The 20,834-nt window shown below is 36.1% G+C and overlaps 1 protein-coding gene across 2 annotated transcripts in view; it reads right to left on the reverse strand.

Annotated features, from left to right (window-relative positions):
- The window catches only part of CFAP206 (cilia and flagella associated protein 206), a 41,838-nt gene extending 22,244 nt beyond the window's left edge, over positions 1–19,594 (reverse strand). Inside the window, exons 1-8 of one of the 2 annotated variants that reach the window (XM_079146968.1) lie at positions 19,457–19,594; positions 19,164–19,187; positions 17,888–18,000; positions 17,057–17,140; positions 12,916–13,006; positions 10,609–10,797; positions 9,650–9,808; positions 8,045–8,253 (exon numbers count right to left, since the gene is read on the reverse strand). In XM_079146968.1, the coding sequence (XP_079003094.1) occupies positions 8,045–8,253; positions 9,650–9,808; positions 10,609–10,797; positions 12,916–13,006; positions 17,057–17,140; positions 17,888–17,995 (840 nt within the window). In that variant the 5' untranslated portion in view covers positions 17,996–18,000; positions 19,164–19,187; positions 19,457–19,594. The remainder of the gene's footprint in view (positions 1–8,044; positions 8,254–9,649; positions 9,809–10,608; positions 10,798–12,915; positions 13,007–17,056; positions 17,141–17,887; positions 18,001–19,163; positions 19,188–19,456) is intronic. The other variant, XM_079146969.1, reaches the window with a different exon arrangement.
- Between the last annotated feature and the right edge of the window lie 1,240 nt (positions 19,595–20,834).

Genomic DNA, 20,834 nt, shown 5'->3' on the forward strand with positions numbered 1-20,834 from the left:
CATTTTGAATTATTCCTGAGGGCATGACCAACATCACTGGAAGGGCAGCTCCCTTCCTGAGACACCTATAGGAGAATGAAGGCCCTTTTACAGGTACCTCTATTTACTCAATTACATCCTACACCCTTCTCCATCCTCTTCATTCACTACTAGAAATACTGTAAATAATAATCAAACTCATCCTGTTTATTACAATAATGTTAAAGTCTTCATAGGGGCTATCTGGTTCAGGGCTGCATTTTCTCTGTATTGAGTGCTACTAATATTGATCTCCCCTTCAAAGGGGAGGTCCTGGAAAACTGCAGGGTCATAATAAGCCTGCAGCGGGGAAACTTCAGTACCTCAGATCTTCACTGTTAAGAGAGGAATATACAGAAACAATATGAAAAAAACAGGGGAAGAAAGTGTCCCTAAAAAACCAAGATAGAATCCAATGACAACATGGCAGTAGAAATGACAGAAAAAGAGTTTAGAATCTGCATACTTAAAATGATCTGTGAAGCAAAAGACGAGATAAGAGAGCAAATGCAGCCAATGCATGATCATTCCAATAAACAGTTAAAAGAGCAAATGCAGGAAGCAAAAGAACACTTCAATAAAGAGATAGAGATTCTGAAAAAAAAAAAATATTTGAAATGAAAGAAATAATAAACCAAATTAAAAACTCAATAGAAAGCATCACCAACAGAATAGATCTCATGGAAGAGAGAATCTCAGACAATGAAGACGAAATATTTAATCTTTTTTTTTTTTTTTTTTTTTGTGGTGCTGGGGATTTGAACCCAGGGCCTTGTGCTTACAAGGCAAGCACTCTACCAACTGAGCTATATCCCCAACCCAAAATATTTAATCTTGAAAATAAAGCTGAAAAAACTGAGATGATGTTAAGAAATTATGAACGGAACCTCCAAGAATTATGGGATATCATGAAAAGATGAAATTTAAGAATTATTGGGATTGAGGAAGGAACAGAGATATAAACCAAATGAATAATGAACAACCTGTTCAATGAAATAATATCAGAAAATTTCCCAAACCTGAAAAATGAAATGGAAAATCAAATATAAGAGGCTTACAGAACACCAAGTGCACAAAATTACAACACATCCACACCAAGACACATTATAATGAAAACACCTCACATACAGGATAACAATAGGATTGTAAAGGCTGCGAGAGAAAAGTATCAGATTACTTATAAGGGGAAACCAATACAGATGTCAGCAGATTTCTCAGCTCAGACCCTAAAAGCAAGAAGGGCCTGGAATAATATATTTCAAGCTCTGAAAGAACATGGATGCCAACCAAGAATTCTATACCCAGCAAAACTAACCCTCAGATTTGACGATGAAATAAAATATTTCCACGATAAACAAAAGTTAAAACAATTCACAAATAGAAAGCCTACACTATAGAACATTCTCAGCAAAATATTTCATGAGGAGGAAGTGAAAAAAAAAAAAAAAATACCAGTCAGCAAAGGGAGGAACTACCCTAAAGGAAAAACCAATCAAAGGAGAAACCAAGTCAAGTTAAAAACTAAAAATAAGCCAAAATGACCATGAATACAAGGTATATCACAATAATAACCTTGAATGTAAATGGCCTAAACTCAACAATCAAAAGACATAGACTGGCAGATTAGATTAAAAAGAAAGACCCAACAGTATACTGCCTTCAAGAGATTCACCTTATGGAAAAAGACATCCACAGAGTAAAGGTGAAATGATGGGGAAAAACATACCATGCACATGGACTCAGTAAAAAAAGGCAGGTTCTCCATCCTCATATCTTATAAAGTAGACTTCAAACCTAAGTTAATCAGAAGGGATAAAGAAGGACATTTCATACTACTTGAGAGAAGCATAAATCAGCAAGACATAACAATTTTAAATATTTATGCCCCAAACAATGGAGCATCTATGTACATCAAACAAACCCTTCTCAATTTAAGAATTAAATAGATCAAAACATAATAATAGTGGGGGACTTTAACACACTGCTCTCACCACTGGATAGATCCTCCAAACAAAAACTGAACAAAGAAACTATTGAACTAAATAATACAATCAATGATATATATTTAATGGACATTTATAGAGTATTTCATCCATCATTGACCAAATATACTTTCTTCTCAGCAATTCATGGATCCTTCTCCAAAATAAACCATATGCTATGTCACAAAGAAGCCATTAGTAAATACAAAAAAATAGAGATACTACCTTGTATCCTATCAGACCATTATGGAATGCAATTAGAAATCAATGACAAAATAACAAACAAAAACTACTCCTTCACCTGAAGACTAAATAATATGCTATTGAATGCTGCAATGATAACTGAAGACATCAGGAAAGAAATAAAAAAAATTCTTAGAGGTAAATGAGAACAATGACACAACATATCAAAATCTCTGGAAAACTATGAAAGCAGTCTAAGAGGAAAGTTCATTGCATTGAGCTCATACATTAAAAAAATAAAAAGTCAACAACTAAATGACCTAACATTACATCTCAAAGCCCTAGAAAAAGAACAGATCAACACCAAAAATAGAAGACAGGAAACAATTAAAATCAGAGCTGAAATCAAAGAAATTGAAACAAGAGAAACAATACAAAAAATTGACAAAACAAAAAATTGGTTCTTTGAAAAAGTAAACAAAATTGATAAACCCTTAGCTACACTAATGAAGAGAAGGAGAGAGAAAACTCAAATTACTAGAGTTTGTGATGAAAAAGGAAATATCACGACAGCCACCATTGAAATACATAACATAATTCAAAGATACTTTGAAAATCTATATTCCAACAAAATAGAAAACATCAAAGACATTGACAAATTTTTAGAAACATATGATACTCCCACACTGAATCAGGAAGATGTACACAATTTAAACAGATCAATTTCAAGCACCAAAATAGAAAAAGCCATCAAAAGCCTACCAACCAAGAAAAGCCCAGGACCAGATGGATTCTCAAATTCTACAAGACCTTTAAAGAAGAACTAATACAATACTCCTAAAAGTATTCCAGGAAACAGAAAAGGAGGGAACACTTCCAAACTCATTCTATGAGGCTAGTATCACTCTGATACCAAAATCAGACAAATAATTATCAAGGAAAGAAAACTTTACACCAATATCCCTGATGAACATAGATGCAAAAATCCTTAACAAAATATGGCAAATTGCATACAAAAATATATTAAAAAGATAGTGCACCACAATCAAGTAGGGTTTATCCCAGGGAAGCAAGGTTGTTTCAACGTCCGGAAATCAATAAACGTAATTCATCACATCAATAGACTTAAAGTTAAGAAACATATGATTATTTCAATAGATGCTGAGAAAGCATTTGAGAAAATACAACAACCCTTCATTGATTAAAGTGCTAGAAAAAACAGGGATAGTAGGAACATACCTCAATATTGTAAAGACTATCTATGCTAAGCCCACAGCCAACATCATTCTTAATGGAGAAAACCTAAAAGTATTCCCTCTAAAACCTGGAAGACAGGGATGCCCTCTTTCACCACTTCTATTCAACATCATCCTTGAAACACTAGCCAGAGCAATAAGACAGACCAAAGAAATTAAAGCAATACAAATAGGAAAAGAAGAACTCAAGCTGTCACTATATGCCAAAGACATGATTCTATACTTAGAGGATTCAAAAAACTCCACTAGAAAACTTCTAGAACTAATAAATGAATTCAGCAGAGTAGCAGGATATGAAATCAATATGCATAAATCTGATGCATTTGTATTCATAAGTGATAAATCCTCTCAAAGAGAAATTAGGAAAGCCACTCCATTCACCTTAGCCTCAAAAATATTAAATAAATAAAATACTTGGGAATCAATCTAACAAAAGAGGTGAAAGAGCTCTACAGTGAAAACTACAGAACACTAAAGAAAGAAATTGAAGAAAACCTTAGAAGATGGAAAGATCTCCCATGTTCTTGGATAGGTAGAATTAATATTGTCAAAATGGTCATTCTACCAAAGGCACTGTACAGATTCAATGCAATTCCAATTAAATTCCCAATGACATTCCTCATAAAAATAGAGAAAGCAATCATGAACTTTATCTGGAAGAATAAGAGATCTCAAATAGCCAAAACAATCCTGAGGAGAAAAAGTGAAGCTGGAGTTATCACAATACCAGACCTTAAACTATACTACAGAGCAATAGTAACAAAAACAGCATGGTATTGGCACCAAAACAGACAGATAGACCAATGGTACAGAATAGAAGACAGAGACAAACCCACATAAATAGTTACCTAATACTAGATAAAGGAGTCAAAAACATGCAATGGAGAAAAGATAGCCTGTTCAACAAATGGTGCTGGGAATACTGGAAATCCATATGCAGTAAAATGAAATTAAACCTCTATCTCTCACCCTGAACAAAACTCAACTCAAAATGGATCAAGGACTTAGAAATTAGACCAGAGACCTGCATCAAATAGAAAAAAAAGTAGGCCTGAATCTTCATCATGTTGTCTTAGGATCAGACTTCCTTAATAAGACTCCCAAAGCACAAGAAATCAATAAATAGGATGGAATTCAAACTAAAAAGCTTTTTCTCAGCAAAGGATACAATCAATAATGTGAAGGGAGAGCCCACAGAGTGGGAGAAAATATTTTCCACATGCACTTCAGATAGAGCACTTATCTCCAAAATTTATAAAGAACTTACAAAACTTTACACCAAAAATTCAAAGAACCCAATCAACAAATGGGCCAAGGAACTGGGCAGACACTACAGAAGAAGATATACAGGTGATCAACAAATATAGGAAAAAGTGCTCATAATCTCTAGTAATTAGAGAAATGCAAATTATAAGATTTCATCTTATTCCTATTAGAATGGCTATTATCAAGAACACAAACAATAATAGATGTTGGCATGAATGTGGAGAAAAAGGCACACTTTTACATTGCTAGTAGAGTTGCAAATTGGTGCAGCCACTCTGGAAAGCAGTGTGGAGAATCCTCAGAAAACTTGGAACGAACCCACTTTTTGACCTAGTTATCTCACTCCTCAAAAGACTTAAAATTACCATAAAGGAGTAATGCAGCCACATCAATGTTTATAGCAGCTCAATTCACAACAGCTAGATTATGGATCCCTCTAGATGCCTTTCAACAGATGAATGGATAAAGAAACTGTGGCATATATACACAATGGAATATTATTCATCCATATAGAAGAATAATATTATGGCATTTGCAAGTAAATGGATGGAATTGGAGAATATCATGCTAAGTGAAATAAGCCAATCCCAAAAAAAACAAAGGCCAAATGTTTTCCCTGATAAGTGGAGGATGATATATAATGGGGATGGGGGGATGGGGAGTGAGAGAAGAATGGAGAAACTTTAGATTATGTAAAATAAATGAGAGGGAGGTGGGTATGAAAAACTGAAATGAGATAGACATCATTACCCTATGCACATGTATGATTACAGGAATGATAAAATCTACAATCATGTACAACCATAGAAATGAAATGATATACGCCATTTGTGTATAATGAATCAAAATGCAGTTTGTAAAAAATAAATAAATAATAATTTTTTTTTTTTTTTTTTTTTGCAAGCAACAAAGAGTCATTTATTGACAAGCTCGAGCCTGGTCCTCCGCGCACTCGGTAACCCGGTGACGCTGAGGCTAAATAAATAATTATTAAAAAAATAAAAAAATTTTAAAAATAAAAGAATGTGTTAAAACTTCTTCTGAATTGAATAGGAGATCCAAGATGGCAGACAAGAGGGAGGCTGCATTCCTTGTCACTCCGTAACTCCGGTTTCAAGCAGAGGATATCTGTTTCTTGGCGAGGCAGTTTTTGCTGCTTTTCGATCCCCTGCTGTTTACCCCATTTGTCTGCTGTGATGACCTGCAATCTGTCAGCATATCGACGCCTTTTTTGAGTGCAGATTACTCACTGTCAGGCACCTATCATCTGCCATTTGCCTGCCTCTCGCCTGTCCATCACCTGCCTTACACCTATCCGTCACCCAATGTACAAGGTTCACCTCCCGATTGTCAGACAACAGTCAGCAAACTGATCGCTGACCGCCAGTGGAGCACCAGCAGCCTGCTGTTGCGCAAAGTTCATTGTTACAGTACCTGCAGGTTTGGTTACACGTGGCTGCCACCACTTAGAGACAACAGCCAGGCCCCGTAGGACCCCTGGCCAGACCGACTGAGTCCCGTCTCCAGGAGCCCTCAGCCCGACCGATCACTCCCTGCCTCTAGGACCCTCACATTGACTGACTGCTCCCTGCTGCCAGGACCCCCAGACCAACTGACTGCGCCCTATCACCGGGACCCCAGACCGACTGATTGCACCTGGTCTCCAGGATCCTGCAACCACGCCAAACACCCAACCTTTAGGACCCCCCCTGACCAATCACACCCTGCCTCCAGGACCTCCAGCTGACCACATCCACACCCTGAGCTGCAGCTCCCCATTTGCCAACACATTTGGAAGCCAGAGCGGCCATCTTGGATTATCCTGGAAGCCGCAGCTCAGATCTTTAGGTGGGGCAAATCCCATCCTGAGATGCCTGCTGGAGACTTGAAGCTCATTGTCAGGTACCTCTCATGCATCAGGCTACTGAACACTGGGAGGTTTCATTACTATATGACTGCTATACTATAGATTTTCTTTTTTCTCCTTATTGAAAAATGTTAAGCTTTTATCTCTTTACTTTTCTTGCTCTCTTTTCCTTTTGCTTACCTGTTCCCTCAGAGTCTCTTTCTCCCTTTTTTGCATGCTAACATCCATTTCTTTTGATTACACTCTCACCCTTTCTATTATCTAGAACTTCTGTATATTCTTTTCTTATCCCATTAACAGCCACATTCTACATCCCTCTGCATCCTCTTTGTCCTCCATTAGAAACTGCAGACCTTATTGCAAATCTGTTTGTTTTACTGAAGATAATATTTGAACTCATTCTGTTTATTATGACAATTTTGTTATTGTCCTCATAGTGGCTATTTGGTCTATGATTGCATAGTGTCTGAATTGGGCATGGCTAATATTGATCTTCCCTTAAAGAAAAGGTTTTGGAAACCTATAGGGCCGCTATAAGGCTATAGGGGGAAATCTGCAATACCCCAGATCTGCACTGCTACAGGGGACGATACATGAACAATATGAAAAACCAAGGGAAGAAAATGATCCAAACAAATCAAGATTCTATATTAACAGAATCCAATGACAGTATGTTAGAAGAAATGTCAGAAAAGGACTTCAGATCATACATGATTAAGATGATTTGCGAAGCAAAGGATGAATTAGAGAGGAAATGCAGGCAATGAATGATAATACCAATAAGCTGAAAGAGCAACTACAGGAAGCAAAAGTTCATTTCAACAAAGAGATAGAGATTCTCCAAAAAAAAAAAAAAAAAAAAAACCAAATGGAAATCCTTGAAATGAAGGAAACAATATAAACCAAATAAAAAACTCAATGGAAAGCATCACTAAAAGACTAGACCACTTGGAAGACAGAACCTCAGACAACAAAGACAAAATATTTAATCTTGAAAATAAAGTTGTCCAAACAGAGAAGATGATACGAAATCATGAACAGAATCTCCAAGAACTATGGGACATCATGAAAAGACCAAATTTAAGAATTATTGGGATTGAGGAAGGCACAGAGATACAAACCAAAGGAATGAATAACCTATTCAATGAAATAATATCAGAAAATTTCCCAAACCTGAAGAATGAAATGGAAAATCAAATACAAGAGGCTTACAGAACACCACATGCACAAAATCACAACAGATCCACACCAAGGCACATTATAATGAAAATGCCTAACATTCAAAATAAAGATAGGATTCAATACGATATTACTCTCCTACACATACATATACAGTTGCTTAATAATACCATGTTAACAATCATACTATCAAGTACCAAAGAGAATTAACAACTATAAAGTCAAAATCCAACTTTCCCAATTCTATTTTAATTCCTGGCTCTATTTGGCCAGATCTTGTGAAATTAACTTACCAAAATGATCTGAAGGAAGATCTCATATTGTCGTACATTATACAATGCCTCCTTTAACATATATGGCTCAAGTTCTTTACTCATGAGTGGGTTCTTTGTTACCTTCTCAAGGATGGCTGTGTAGCGATATACCTGGTCCTGGGCAATCTGAAGTTGGGAATCAATATGCTGAGTGGTGGCTGGGATTGCTTCATGTAGAATAGCTGGCACTGTTTGTTAAGTATATAAAAAAGACAGGCATGAGGGCAGCTAAAAAGTACTAGAGAGAGCCAGGCATGGTGGTTCAGCCTGTAATCCCAGCAATTAGGGAAGCTGAGGCAAGAGGATTACAAGTGCAAGGCCAGACTCAGCAATTTAGTGAGGCCCTGAGCAACTTAGTGAGACCCTTCCTCAAAATACAAAATTAAAAGGGCTCTCGGGGATATAGCTCAGTGGTAAAGTGCTTCTGGGTTCAAATAATAATAATAATAATAGTTAAGGGGAAAAGGCCCAGAAAGTAGTCAAATTTTAAGAACTAAGTGGAGTTATTTTCTTCCCCAAATTAATAACAGTAAGCCATGTGGGGTCCCACTGGCAGGAAGAATCCAAAAAGAACCTATCCAAAAAAAGATATTGTCAGAATGATAACCAAAAGTTACAGCAGCTTTTGCCACTAAAAATAGACAAGTTTAAAGAAAAGGTAGACTTGGAAGTATGTGATGTTGACAATGTGGTCTCTAGAAAAGCCACTGATCAATTCTTCTATGTATCTTCTATTAGGAAAAACAAATTTCAAAAACATTCTTCTTAAGAAATTCATTTGGATGCTGAAAAGTAACAGAACAGTCTAGCAAGGAAGAGAACTTCATAAAGAATGGAAACTGAACTTACCTGTGTAAATGGAAAAAATTAGGGAACATGGCTCAGAGCTACAATACTTGCCTAGTATGCACAAAACCCTTGGTTCAATCCCCAACTCAAAAAAAAAAAAAAAAAATGGAAAAAAATTACCCTGCTGATAGTACTGATCTAGTGATCAGTGATCTGGTAAGAGACACCAATACCTTATCAGGGGGCCTACAGGAATACCAAATTCATAAGAAATTACTTCTACTGAAAGGTCCTTAATTAACTATTTCATAAGCACATTTAAATTTATTAAGAATTTGTTTTGTAAATAACAATATAGTAGATGTTCCTCAATTTAAAGTTTGCCTAAATATCTCTTTTTGGACCTTCTCATTCCATTAACAGCACAAACAAGGGTTTTCTTTTCAGGATGATTTTTGTTTTTACATTGCTGAGTTTTATTTTCTTTGGCTGACTTGGAGTAAACACAAATCTCCACCAAACTAAAGAGGCTAGCCTCTGGGCAGGAACCACATTTCTTTTACTGATTCACTTTCCTACACTAACTTCATGGTACATAAAATTCAAAGTCTTGCCTCAGTAAAAGTAAAATGTAGTAATTACTACATATTATCAAACACTAGTTTTTCCTAAAGAACAGTCAAAACTGCAAATCTTTTAAGAATTCCAGTAGTGTGTTGTGTATTATTTTCCTCACTGTGCAGGCTGAATTTTAAACAGTCATAACCTTTAGAATTAACTTAATGATACACTTACAATCATCAATGCCTTCACCCCCTTTTCCACAGTCTCTGTTAAATAAGCGAATTCCAGTAACAATCATAGTGAGTTCTTTCAGCTGGCGTTCTTTGTCCTTTTTACTAAGAGTCAGAAATGTCCCCAGTTCAGACTGAGGAAAAACACTCTGTAGGGCAGCTAAAATAAACCACAGAATATGAAAACAAAATGACAGAATAAAGATATTAGAACTTAGTGTAGTTTCTTTCCTTCAGCAGAAAGTTAAGAGACTTGGCTTTGTACTGTTACCTATACAATTCTTCACACTTCTGATACCTGATTACAGAATGCATGGAAAAATCTATCATACATCTAAGCTGGACTACTGAAAATAATGCTATTGTCTCATGTCCATTTTTAATAAGTATCCAAATTATTGCCAGAATTTTTTGGCAATAGGCATGAAAACAAACTTTCTAAATAGGGCTTGGAGTAGAAAAATCTATGTTGTAAAATAATTATGAAGGAAAGGCATAGGAAGGCTAGACATCTTGTCTATCCCTCATTTTTAAGTATAAAAGAGGACAACTATTTCCTTAGATAAAATAGTGCCCTTTTCCATCATCCATTTCAGGTGATACTCAGTTCTTTTCACCTATATGAAATATTCCTTTCCAGTTGTCCCAGTCACCCAATCAGCCTGGTACCTTAACAATATTACCAGTGTTTCTCTAATGAGGTAACTAGGTCCTGATATGTACAGCCTAAGAAAATGAACAGTACTTTACTTTCTAGAGGTGCTACTTGAAGTTTAGAATTGATACACAGTAGAAAAGGAGTCTAGGTAAGTTTTAACTTTTTTAAAGTTAAAGTTTATTTGTGTTGATTTTTTTTTTCAGATAAAAAGGGAACTTCAATCTTTAACACTTAAAATATTTTATAAAATATAATGACCATGTATGTTTACATATGGGATGGAAATCATTTATATTTTTTACCTGTTGCCTCTCTCACAATCTTGATGTCTGTAGGGGATCCAAGCCCAGAGCGTAGCAACACGTAGCTAACAATCTTCCGATAAAGGCTTTCCAATTCTTCTTTAGTACATGCTCTATTATCTGTAATTTCTCTGCTAACAGAGCCTAATCTAGACTCCAGGACCCGGTGATGTTCTTCAAGAAATTCCTCTAAAATTAGCAAATAACAACATTGCATATATTTCATATTTAGAATTTTCACATGAGGATAAAAGTTGCCTAAGTATGGCAACTGTACTACACAAAAACAAGCACTTTCTTAAGATGTAAAAATGAAATTAAAAACAGTGACCAACAAGTATCCTCAAGACAAACATCCAGCAAGAAACGTGTATACAGTGATTTAAATGGAATACTTTATCAAAACACATAAGACCTGAAATAAACAATCAAAACGGTAAACATGAGAAAAGACTAAAATCTCCTAATTAAGCAGAAAGTAAAGAAGATCATTCCTTCAACAGAAGTGTGTTTATGCATATAAAATACTATATATAAACATTATAAATATATATGTACTATATATTTATACCATATGTTAGCACATATAGTATGCTATATGTAAGCATATGTAGTACAATCATATATGGGGTGTACATATTCCTTTTCAATTATGTGTATTTCTATTTTAGTTCCAGGTAAATTTTCTCTGAATAATATTACTGATATTATGATATTATACCAAGAAATGTACCTTGGGATGGGGTTGTGGCTCAGTGGTAGAGCGTTTGCCTAGCATGTATGAGGTACTGGGTTCGATCCTCAGCACCACATGTAAATAAAATAAAGGTCCATTAACAACAAAAAATTAAAAATAAATAAAATAAATTTAAAAAAATAAAAAGACTGTGCCTCTCCTCTTTTTTCCTGTGCTGTGCTGAGGCATAATTGGGGCAGAAGACCATCTTTACCAGCAATACGATTCTTGCCACTGATTCAATAAGACACCCATATTACTATTACAAGGACAATAATTCATATTTCAACCATGCACACTTCATAATAAATCTTATCACAAAAGCAACTGAAAGTTTTTTGCAAATAAAAAATACATATATTAAATTTCCTCAATCCATGACTATTTTATTGTTTTAAAATTTCATTATTATTAAGCAAAAAAGCAAGATATATGATTAGCTATGTAGCAGAACAAAAACACTAATACCTGGAGACAAAAAAAAAAAGATGAAGAAAATCACCAAATGGTTAATAATGAATGCATTACAGCAGGAACAAAGACAATCTGCAGAGAAATTTATTTTCCTTTTTCTCTCGTTTCCAACTTGTCATTGATGCATGCACTAATCATTTATATTATGAAATAAATTCTAAATTTAAATTTCCCATAATTTCTTTCATTTTCAGGTAGTTACATAATTTAGGAATTATATGGTAACAAAATAAACTAAGAATAGGAAAATATACAATTTTTTAAAAATATTTTTTTAGTTGCAGATGGACACAAATAAACTTTAAAAAATATTGTTTTATTCATTTATTTTCATGTGGTGCTAAGGATTGAACCCAGTACCTCAATGTTCAAGGCAATCACTCTACCACTGAGCTACTGACCCAGCCCTACAAATTTTAAAAATTTAATTTCAATGGACTGGATGTTTTTATTTCTAATTATTATGTATCAGTGCTATGAAGGTTAAAAAACAATAGACTTAGAAACAATTTTTAGGAGCATAAAGAGTTAAATTGACTTCTAACACTCACAAAGGTCACTGATTTTTTTTTTTTTTCCATTTAGCATTTCCAACATTATTATCCTTCAAAGATTACAGCTTGTATACAAAAGTGCTAGTGTTACAGGCTTGGTCTCCAGACTATGGTATTATTGGTTGGAAGGTGGGGTGGTACAACCTTTAAAAGGGCGAGTAGGAGGTTTTAGGACTCAAAGAAAGCATGCCCCCAAAGGGCACTGTGGGATCCCACTCTCTTCTGCTCTCACTGGCCAACCAATGAGATGAATGTGGCTCCCACCACAATGGGCCACCACAGCCCAAAGAAACTGGATCAACCAATCATGGACTAAAACCTCTAAATTTGTGAGTCAAAGTAAATCTTTTCTTTGAATAAGTTGATTATCTCAGGTATTTGTTATAGTGACAGAAAGCTTCCTAATACGTCAAAGTTGGAAAACATTTCCAAAGACTAAGAAAATAATTTCATAAAACAATTTATTGTCAACCAGATAAAACTTTCTTACCTGAAATACAATATAACATTTTTAAAAGCATCAAAATAGATATATAATGTTACCTCGACTTGTATAATTCATATCAAAGTAGACTTGCATCTTAATGGTGTCCAGGGATGGATTTTTGTTATCCAGTAGCCGGGCCACACAAAGCTAGAAAAGAATAGCCCAGCAATGTTTCTATTACATTTTTTAAAACACTCAAATATCTTCTAAGATAGTTCCAAAAATGAAGGAAATTATCAAAGCAGTAATTCCTGATATTTATCTACCAACAGCCCCTTTTGTTATTATTTTTTCTCCTTGAGGATTTCAAACTCTATACTTTATCCAACTAACACCGTGTATTATGTAATGTTATTTCCCTTCAGTTAATTTATGTCACCCCAGATGGCTAATAGTCTAGTTGAAAGCAAGAACCTTGACTGTGGTGGTTAGCCCATGCAGTCAAAATGCATATAAAAGTTCCATGAAGCTTTTACTCCAGTCTAAAACTCTCCTGGAGTTCCTCATTACTATTTATTTGATTAATACTCCTTTGACAATGTTTGAGGTCACATGCATTTTATTTTTTAAAAAAAATGTTGCAGCTACCTTTTTCTCTTCACTTAATTTTTCTGGCTCTACCTTCCTGTTTCAAATTTTTTTTTTTCGGATTTGTTTTCTCCCATCCCCTGACCCCATACAGATGACTCATTCCTCGTCTGTCGAACCTCTTTAGACTGCATGATCAAATTTTCTTTCCTTCTCTCCACTACTGTCCTCTCTCCCCAGCTCTCTTCCTTTCTCACCCCTCAGGCTTCATATGCTCCTTCTCAAAACACCTCTTTAAGCACCAATCCTGCTTTCCCAGGAGGAGTGCGGAGAACTCAAGACTGAGAATCCAATATTGTTTTTATGTAAACCTGTGCAGCTGGATTCCTCCAGGTAGAGAAGTACTGTTCTCAAAGTAGACTTTATAAATAAAAAGATTAGCTTATCCATGTGACTTTGAGAAAAAGGGGGAAAATTTCTATCATTCGATTTAAAAAAAATTTTTAAATCTTTGTTCTAATTAGTTATATAAGACAGTAGAATGCATTCTGACACATCATACATAAATGAAGTATAACCTCTCATTCTTCTGGTTGTAAGGGTCATGTAATTATATCTGCACATGGGGTAATAATGTCCAATTCATTCTACTGTCATTCCTACTCCCATAAACCCTTCCCCTCCCTTCAATTTCCTCTGCCAAAGTAACTCTATTCTTTCCTAGCCTAACCCTTATTGTGAATTAGCATCCTCATGTAAGAGAAAACGGTCAGCCTTTGGTTTTTTGGGCCTGGTTTATTTCACTTTGCATAATATTCTCCAGTTCCATTCATTTGCTGCCAAATGCCATAATTTCATTCTTCTTTAAGGCTGAGTAATATTCCATTGTGTATATATACCACAACTTCTTTATCCATTCATCTGCTGAATGGCACCTAGGTTGGTTCCATAGTTTAGCTATTATGAATTGAGCTGCTATAAACATTGATGTGGCTGTATCACTGTAGTATGCTGATTTTAAGTCCTTTGGGTATAAACTTAGGAGGGATAACTGGGTCAAATTGTGGTTCCATTCCAGGTTTTCTGAGGAATCTCCATACTGCTTTCCAGAGTGGTTGCACCAGTTTGCAGTCGCAACAGCAATATATAAGTGGACCTTTTTCTCCACATCCTCACCAACATTTATTGTTACTTGTATTCTTGATAATTGCCATTCTGACCCAAGGGAGATGGAATCTCAGTGTAGTTTTGATTTCCTTTTCTCTAATTGCTAGAGATAAATATTTTTCATATATTTATTGATTGTATTTCTTTTTCTGTGAAGTGTCTGTTCAGTTCCTTAGTCCATTTATGATTGGGTTATTCGTTTTGTTTTTTTGGTGGTAACTTTTTTGAGTTCTTTATATATCCTGGAGATCAATGCTCTGAGGTGCATGTGGTAAAGACTTTCTCCCATTCTGTAGGCTCTCTCTTCACATTATTGTTTCCTTTGCTGAGAAGCTTTTTAGTTTGATTCTATCCCATTTATTCTTTTTTTAAAATATTCTAATTAGTTAAATGTGATAGTAGACTGCACCCTGACCCATCATACATAAATGGAGTCTAACTTCTCATTCTTCTGGTTGTATATGATGTAGAATCATACCCATCATGTAGTCATATATGCACATAGGGTACAATGTCCAATTCATTCTACTATCATTCCTACCCCCCAAACCCCCTCCCGTCCCTTCACTCCCCTCTGCCTAATCCAAAGTAACTCTATTCTTCCCTAGCCACCCTCCGCCCTTATTGTGAATTAGCATCCTCATCTAAGAGAAAACATTCAGCCTTTGGTTTTGGGGGATTGGATTATTTCACTTAGCATGATATTCCCCAGTTCCACCCATTTAAAGGTAAATGCCATAAGTTCATTCTTCTTTTTGGCTGAGTAATAATTCATAGTGTCCACAACTTCTTTACCCATTCATCTGTTGAAGGACAACCTGATTGATCCATATATTTGATTCTTGATTTTACTTCTTATACTTTAGGACTCTTGTTAAGGAAGTCAGTTCCTAAGCTGACATGGTGGAGGTTTGGGCCTACTTTTTCTTCTACTAGGTGCAGGGTCTCTGTTCTAGTGCCTAAGTCCTTGATCCACTTTGAGTTGATTTTTATGCAGGGTAAGAGACAGAGATTTAATTTCATTTTGCTACATATGGATTTCCAGTTTCATCATTTAAATTTTGATATCCATTGAGTTTTTCTGTATCTGACATTAAAGGTATATTGAGCTCAGTTCTTTCAAACTTAGTTTGGGGAAAGAAAAATTCCTCTTGAGCCATGAAAAGAAGAAAAACTTATTTTCTGCCCCTTCCTGATTCTCCTTGAAGCCTTCCCAATAAAACATTTGATGGACTATCATAATCATTTCCCTTATTGCCACGAACAAGCTTTATATCACATTTTAAGAAACCTGAGAGAGATCCAGCTCTAGGTGATTTAGTGAAATAATGGAGTCACTACTGCATAATCATCCTGACAAAATATTCCCCAGCTCCAGGCTTACAACCGTATTCTTGACCCCTGCAGCATCTGCAGATAGACCTACTCTCCACTAACTGAATTGCCAGTTATGATAGAAGGTGGGGATGGTGAAATTTTCCCCTGCCATTTTCAGGAGCCCAGAAAAACATCCATACACAAGTCTGGGAACACTTGTTTCAAGTCCACTGCATGAAGGAAGGATTAAATTAAATCCATTAAGCCCCAAAGAAAAAAAATAATGTTGAATTTTTAGGAAATGTAGATTAAGAAATTAAATTCAGGGGCTGGGGAGATAGCTCAGTCGGTAGAGTGCTTGCCTTGTAAGCATAAGGCCCTGGGTTCGATCCCCAGCACCCCCCCCAAAAAAAATTAAATTCAGTGAGTCAAATCTAAAACATATGAACAATATTAAACATCTAAAGTTCCTTCCTTTTTAAAACTGGTCTTCAGGCACATCTATTTTATGGATTATTTTACTTTGGCTTTAATTTTTTCTTTAGGATTGAAAAACATAATCTACAGCGAATCATTATGAATCTTAATTTAACTTTACAGTACAGGTACAAGACAAACCAGTTCATCATGTTCTCAATGTAACTAATTAATAAGACAACACTCATATACTGTGGCAGACACTGTTACCTGCTCAGTGACGATGCCCCACCTTCCTATTAGAGCCCCAATTTGGGTTGGGGCACAAGATTTCTTTATTTGAGAATAAGAATAGAAAATCAGTGTCCCAGGGTCATATTACTGTATCTTTTTGGCCAGTAAGTGTAAGCACATGGAAGGAATTCTGAGAAAACTATTATTCTCTGGAAAGAAAGTAACAGATTCAATTGGCACACATATTATATTTGTCCTTTGCCTTTCCCCCTATGGTACCAAAACATGGGAAGAAAAATGGGATGAAAAGCATCTGTCAAGGGTGGTGGCCCAGGAAGCTAGGAATAACAGCCTATGCATCTCTAGACATTATTTATGAGAAAAATAAATCCTTCACTTGTTTGTACTACTATTTTGTGGAGTTTTTTTTTTTTTTTTTTCATGCAGCTGAAGGCAATAATGGCTAACACAAAAAACTATATTTAAAATTGAAAATAAATAACTCCAATTTTTTGAGGAGTATTGGATAATTACCTTAACAAGTTTCTGCACATCACTTTTCATGAGTGTTCTATCCATGTTAAAGCCATTACTTGGATCGAGGACAACAGCTTTCACCTGAGAGTAGGAAGAGTCCATCATGTAATTTTATAGCATATTATGATGAAATTAGCTCACTGTGCTTCCATCTTTTAAACAACTACCTCTCAATTACTCAAAAATTGATCTTTTTAGCTATTTTTCGCATACCCCAACTCATCGGCCCCTTAAATACAGGGTGAAGTAAGGGAGTAATCAAACCTGAAAATGGTGCTCAAAAAAGTATGTGAGGAAATAAGTTGAAACCAAATGATTAGATTTTAGACCGGGAAACTATGGCATATTAAATCATAGTTTCATTGTGTGTTAATAGTTAACCAAACAATAATAGATAGACTCAGATACTCAAGAAGTTCACAAGTTCCAAGTCAGTCTGGGTGACTTAGTAAGGCCCTGCCCAGAAAGAAGGAAGGAAAGAAGGAAGAAAAGAGAAGAAAAGAAAAAAAGGAAAGAAAAGGGAGAGAGGGAGAGAGGCTTGGGATGTATCTTGCCTGGCATGCAACAGGTCCTGGGTTCCATTCCCAGCATTACAAAAAAAGAGAAAAAGGAAAAAGAAAAAGAAAAATCTTACAAATCTAGAACTAACACACTCTCCAGAAATTTAAAAGATAATTTAAAAACTATTTTTCACTAACTTGTCTCAAGAGTTCAATATGTTATCAATCAAAAAACATCTAGGAAAGCTTCACAGAAGTTTAAGGGGAAAATGGACACCACATTTAAAAAATGTTAATAAAGAAGTAATTTGCAACAAGTCATTCTTACCATAAAAGCAACCAGAGTTTCAGAAACAATCTCTCCATGAGCTGCACATTCTTGTCCTATTTCTCGTATGATATTCTTTATAACACTTTCTGCTTGAGTGGGAGGCATTTTGGCTAAGTGAAACAATGATTGTCTTTTTAATAATTACATATATATATATTATTTTTCCCTTCAGATTTCTCCACTATTTATAACTAGTCATACTATTTGTTAACTTGTTGCTATTTAATTATTAGCATCTAAGCCCCTCCTGTTTCTCTTTTTAAATGAAGGCTTTAGGGGTGAAGAACTATATGAGGGGAAAAAAAGGAGAAACTCAACCTCCCCCTATGTAGTCTACAGAGTACACCCACAAAAGGAAATGCTTATAAATGCTACTCTAGCACATTCAGTAATGACCATACAAATCTAAAAGAATTTTGGGGAAAAAAATTGTTCATATCATTGAAATTCTCTTTTTTGCACGTCCAAGTTGTAATATAAACTCTAAGAAAAACATCAAAGGAAAACAAACATGTAGTTATGCATCATGCAAAAATGAATCCCTGGTTATTAATTTCTTATTATTGTAACGGTGGTCCACTTTATGCTTTGAACATAGCCTTTGTAGCTCTGCCACAGCAATTTATTTTTTAAATGGACATGTTTCTTTCTCTTCTTTTCTCCCTGCTCCCCCCTAAACTCTCCCTAATCTCAGGGAAAACAGGATTACCTTTCTTGCCAATTTTAAGCGGATTTATCTGTCCTTGAATACATTACCCATCTTAGGAAAGAATTAATCCAGACTTTGGGGATGGTACCAGAAGATCTCAGAAATGATTATCTCCCAAATTAACAAATGGATTACAACTCCAACAGAGTGGAAGGTAGCCTTTGAATCACTTCTTTAAAGTCCCCCCCACCATAGGCAGAACCACAGACCGTTTCTCCTTTGCTAGCAAAGCAGTAAACCTTTTTACTTTTTCTCAAAACCGAGTCCTCATTATTGGATTGGCATCAGGGACAAGGACGGAGCTTTCGATAACATTATAAACCAGTTAAGAGTGGTAAGTTTTAATCAAGCTTCATTTTCCTGATTATCAGTTCATCAGAACAGAGGAACTTAGCTTTTAGAGTATAACAAAAGCTCTAATAGGTAAAGTTGACTCCGAGCATTAGCACTGGGGAGGATAGCTAAGTGGAACTTGGCGTTTTGTTCAAGAACACCAGACGATGTTCACGCGACCCTTTCAGCGTGACCCTGCCATAATCTATGAGATCTGGGTACTCGCTTCACCTCTTTGGAAGGCAGTTCCCTCATCTGGAAAAAAAAGAAAAGAAAAAGGAAACTATCAGTACTTCTTCCGGAGTTACTGAGGACTCAATGAATTTATATATTTAGCAGCTAAAAAAGTGCAAGGCATAAGGTAAGGAGTTAAAACAGTCGTTTTTAACAAGAAGTCAAAGAACGGCCGCGCGTGTGCTTGGGGCTGTGAGCGCGCGAACGCGCTCCTCCGCAGGCTGGGTGAGCGCCCCGCGCCCCGCAGAGCCCGAAGGCTCAACGCCTGCCCAGCCCCTTAGAGGTCTGACCTGGGCGCCCCGGGCGGAAGTGGCCGCTGTTCCCGCTCAGCGGTGGCGGCGTCCTCCAGCAGCCCCGGCTCTGCCCACAGCACTACGCTCACTGGGTGCGGCGACAGTTCAGGGCGCGGAGCCCCAAGTGGGCCGACCTCGACCCAAGCCGAAAGCAGAAGCCGTGGCTACGCGATCCTGCCCCAACCTCTCAACGTGCCCTTCGGAGCCGCAGGACGCTCTACGCTACCGCCGCGTAACCATGGAGATCAACGCTCAGGACCGGAGGGGGCGGGCCCAGAGTGTGGGCGGGGCCTGTGGGCGGGGTGCGCTCAGCAGTGAGGGTCAATACACAAGTCATTGTGCAGTAAATTTTATTTATTTTTCCTAGAAAACTTCCTGGAATGTGGATGAAGCTTATGTGAAAATAGATGTTCAAGGTGGCAAGTTTTATAATAGATGTTTGGAAATCCAAACATCTGATATTTAAGGAATGTTGATAAAATGAAATAGTAAGCATCAAAAATAATGTGAACAAGAACCTGTTTATGTTTTGTATTTTAAAAAATCCAAATGCAAAAATCACACATAATGTGACCTCAGACCTCAGCTATATTCACATGCACATCATCTATAAGAAGTTTATAAGTCAGTTTATCCATATCACAGCAGTATTTGTATCTGAGGATGGGATTATGGGTAAATTATTATTTTTATTTCTTCATTTTTATGGTATTTCTATATTTTCTATGAGGAGTATATATTGTCTTATGATCTGTAAAACAAAATTTTAAAAATTAATGAGAAAAACTCTGGCTACTTAGAGAGACTGAGCCCAATTAGGTATACAATATACTATGAATATACAGGTATAATAACCAAAATAAAGATGATATGATACAGTACAGCAAAATTTTAGCAGTGGTTTTATCTAGGAGAGATCATGACAGATTTTTCTTATTTATACTTTTCAATATCTACCAAAATGTCTTTCATGAGTATATATTACTTATGAATTAAAATATTAAATATTTTGAGATGGGAAGAATCATTTCATCATGTTAAGTATAATTTTAAACTAGTACAAATTCTGGCATAAATATTTCCTTATGTGTCTGACACTGCTAATTCTGTATTGGATATCATTTTCTCCTTCCTTACTAACTCTATGCTGGGAATGATAGTATTCTTTTTGAAAGAAAAAAAGGTCTCTCAACCTCATTTTCAGCAAGGGATGGCCTGTGACTTGGTCCTGGCCAATGGAATGTGAGTGTAATCATTGAATGAGGCATCTGGGGAAAGCCCTATCTATTTCCTTCCCTTTTGAAATGAGAATAATATTCTAACTAAAACTCCAGTAGCCTTATTATGAACATGAGGATCACACCTTAAGGATAGT

The sequence above is a fragment of the Sciurus vulgaris genome (genome assembly GCF_902686455.1).
Source record: "Sciurus vulgaris genome assembly, chromosome: 7".
Classification (NCBI taxonomy): Eukaryota; Metazoa; Chordata; class Mammalia; order Rodentia; family Sciuridae; genus Sciurus; species Sciurus vulgaris.